General features: G+C 56.6%; 1 protein-coding gene across 1 annotated transcript; it reads left to right on the top strand.

Moving 5' to 3' along the window:
- Nucleotides 1–1,428: 1,428 nt before the first annotated feature.
- LOC127749805 (uncharacterized) lies at nt 1,429–2,601 on the top strand (the record flags this gene model as incomplete). Its single annotated transcript, XM_052269545.1, is given in 1 exon segment — nt 1,429–2,601. A coding segment is annotated over 1 exon segment (888 nt), but the record flags the coding sequence as incomplete, so codon positions are not given.

A 2,601-nucleotide genomic window follows, 5' to 3' on the forward strand; every position in this document is an offset into this window, starting at 1 on the left:
GTTGTGTGTGCGCGCGAGTCCGTTGCACACTTTACGAGAGGCTCTTTGAGCGCCATCTCTCCCCGCGGTGGTGTGGGACTGCTGCAAGTAGTGCTGCTGCCGCGACCGACTCCCTCCTCTCCGCTCCGCCCTCCCAACCGCACCTAGACTTATGGTCCTCTGTCCGCCCTGCGCCCGTCCCGTCCCGTCCCGCCCGCGCCGCGGATCCAGAGCGCGCGGGGCGCCGCCACCGCCGCCACCGCCGTCGTCGCTGCTCTTGCTGCTTTCCCCATTATTCTGTCGATGTGATGAGCGCTAATGAATCATGCTCAGCAGGCTAATCCTCCGGCGAGATGCTGTTAAGTCGGGCGCGAGATACGACGGCGGGAGGGCCAACGGCCCAGCCTCCGAGCTGGACCTTGCGCGGGGGACCGCGAGGCTGCTACACCCCGTGCGGCAGTTTTTAATTTATTTTGCCCTGATTTTTGTGTGATTGTGTGTACACTATTTATACATTATTGACCTCCATGATATTTGTAACCCGATGTACAAATATATTGTGAGAAAGGTAATATATTGTACCCCAAAGGGCGGGCCCTATTGGCTAAAAGTCAGGCGGCGCGTAAATTGGACGCACATAATAACTTCTAGCAATTTTCATTTTTGCTTTGCTTCAATTTTTTTTAAAAATTCTCCAAAACTGCGCGCACAACAATAGCAGTGTACCGCGGGTATCTCGCTTGCCACGGTGATGAAGTATTGCCGAGTAGGTCTTCGCTCCAAGGCGCGCGCGGCGAGCCCAACTCTCAACGTGCGTCAATTGTTGCACGAGTTTTTGTGCCCGCAGGGGCCCTTTGGACGAGCAGTCCGGGGGGAGGAGAGGGGGGAGGGGGAAACGGGACGGACAGTAAAGAGAGGTACGAATGACACACTGCGCATGCGCTCCAGTGAACCAGATCCTTTTGCTCACTCCGCGCATGGCTAATCCATCAAATCTGACGAAACAAAAATATGTGCATGCCTGTGCCAAGTCCGACGGACGCAGACGTTTGACGTTTTGAAGGGTGGGAAAAAAATAAAAATGAAAACAAAATCAGCACGCGCGCACTCACACGCGCGTAAGGGGAGGAAGCTTCCAAGAATACGCCATTTTTGTTGTTTTTTCCAGAGTCATTCGACACTGATTACGCAGGCTCGACGCCTGCGAAACTCGGGGTAGGCCACCCTGCAGTACACGCGTGCTCGGCAGGCGAGATGTTGCCTACCCCCAAGGCGCTAAGCGGGAACTTGCATCGGGCTAATCTTGGCAGTTCCGATAAACGGCGATTTGCGGGACGCTTTACGCATGGGAGCCTTGGATGAGGTTGGCAGGCCCGCGCAACGGCCGTGTGGCCAGATTGCCTACCACCCAGGCGGTTCAGGGCGCCAAGCAGGCTGGAGGGCTGTTGGCCCCGCTGGCTTCCAGCCTAGGGCCAAGGTGCATCATCAGCACTTTGGGTCAGGCACGCACGGCGCAGCCGTGCAGCCAGACGGGAGTTCCGCACCACCCGTCCTGCGCGACGGTTCACCCGGATACTCGTTCGCGATTGCGTACCCTTCCGCCCTGCGTGGCGGACCACCAGCAAGTCGCGTCCTACCGAGAACCACCGATCAAATATAGTGCAGCCACCGGCATCCAACCACCTGAGTTGCTTATCTCTCCCCAAACCCGGACTTCCAACCTCCTACGGTAACATGGTGCTTCGGCCGCGAACGACAACGGCTTGCCCGGCAGGAGCCGAGCGAAGCAACCAAGAAATTAAGAAGACAAATCAAGTTTTTAAAATTCTTAGTGAAGCATTATTAACGAGCAGGAAACACGCTCGGGTGCTACGGAAGATTTTGGCCGCATACCTGAAGGAGAACTGGGAGCGACTTTACCCCCACTGGAAAGACACCAGTGGCTACCAGCTCGCCAGTGACTGCTGTTCAAGATTGGCAACCGGGGTATGTAATTGGCCTGTGGCTGTAAATGTAGCAGCTCACCTCTTTCAGACAAGTATTTTTGTGAGCAGTTCAAATGCTATTGAGCAATGTTTTGGTCCTGGATCCTCAGGACGTGCCATTCGAATTTTCACATCATTTAATGAAGAAAATGGTGAACCAAATTTTAAATTTGCAAGTAAATGTGATCAAGATCCCTTGAGTGATTGTCCAACGACGAGTGAAGTCGTTCCAAGCAGTGTGCCTACTTCTCCACCTGTGCCCAAAGACCCTACCAAGATGGCGCCGAGCACCCACATGGCAAGCGGCGTGCTCGGCACGGGGTCCACACCCGCGGAACCCACGGACACGACCCGCTGCGAGACTACAGAAATGGCTGCCCCCTGCGACGAACTGCAATCCGCGGCTTCGAAGGCGCAGCCTTCCAGCGAACACGCGCCCCTGCCCCGCGGCGGTCAGCGCGGCCCGCGCCTCGGCCCAGGCCCAGCAGCTGATGCAGCGTCAGCGGATCCCGATGACAGCAGCGGCGGCCGCTGCACGCCGCAGCCCGCGTCCGCGGATGTCAACAAACCCGGGCAAGACTGGTTGGCTGAACTTGTCGCGCGGAAACGAAAATTGGCCCGTTGCAAGTGTGGAGAA

Source organism: Frankliniella occidentalis, unplaced genomic scaffold, assembly GCF_000697945.3.
Source record: "Frankliniella occidentalis isolate FOCC.00 unplaced genomic scaffold, Focc_3.1 Scaffold95, whole genome shotgun sequence".
Classification (NCBI taxonomy): domain Eukaryota; kingdom Metazoa; phylum Arthropoda; class Insecta; order Thysanoptera; family Thripidae; genus Frankliniella; species Frankliniella occidentalis.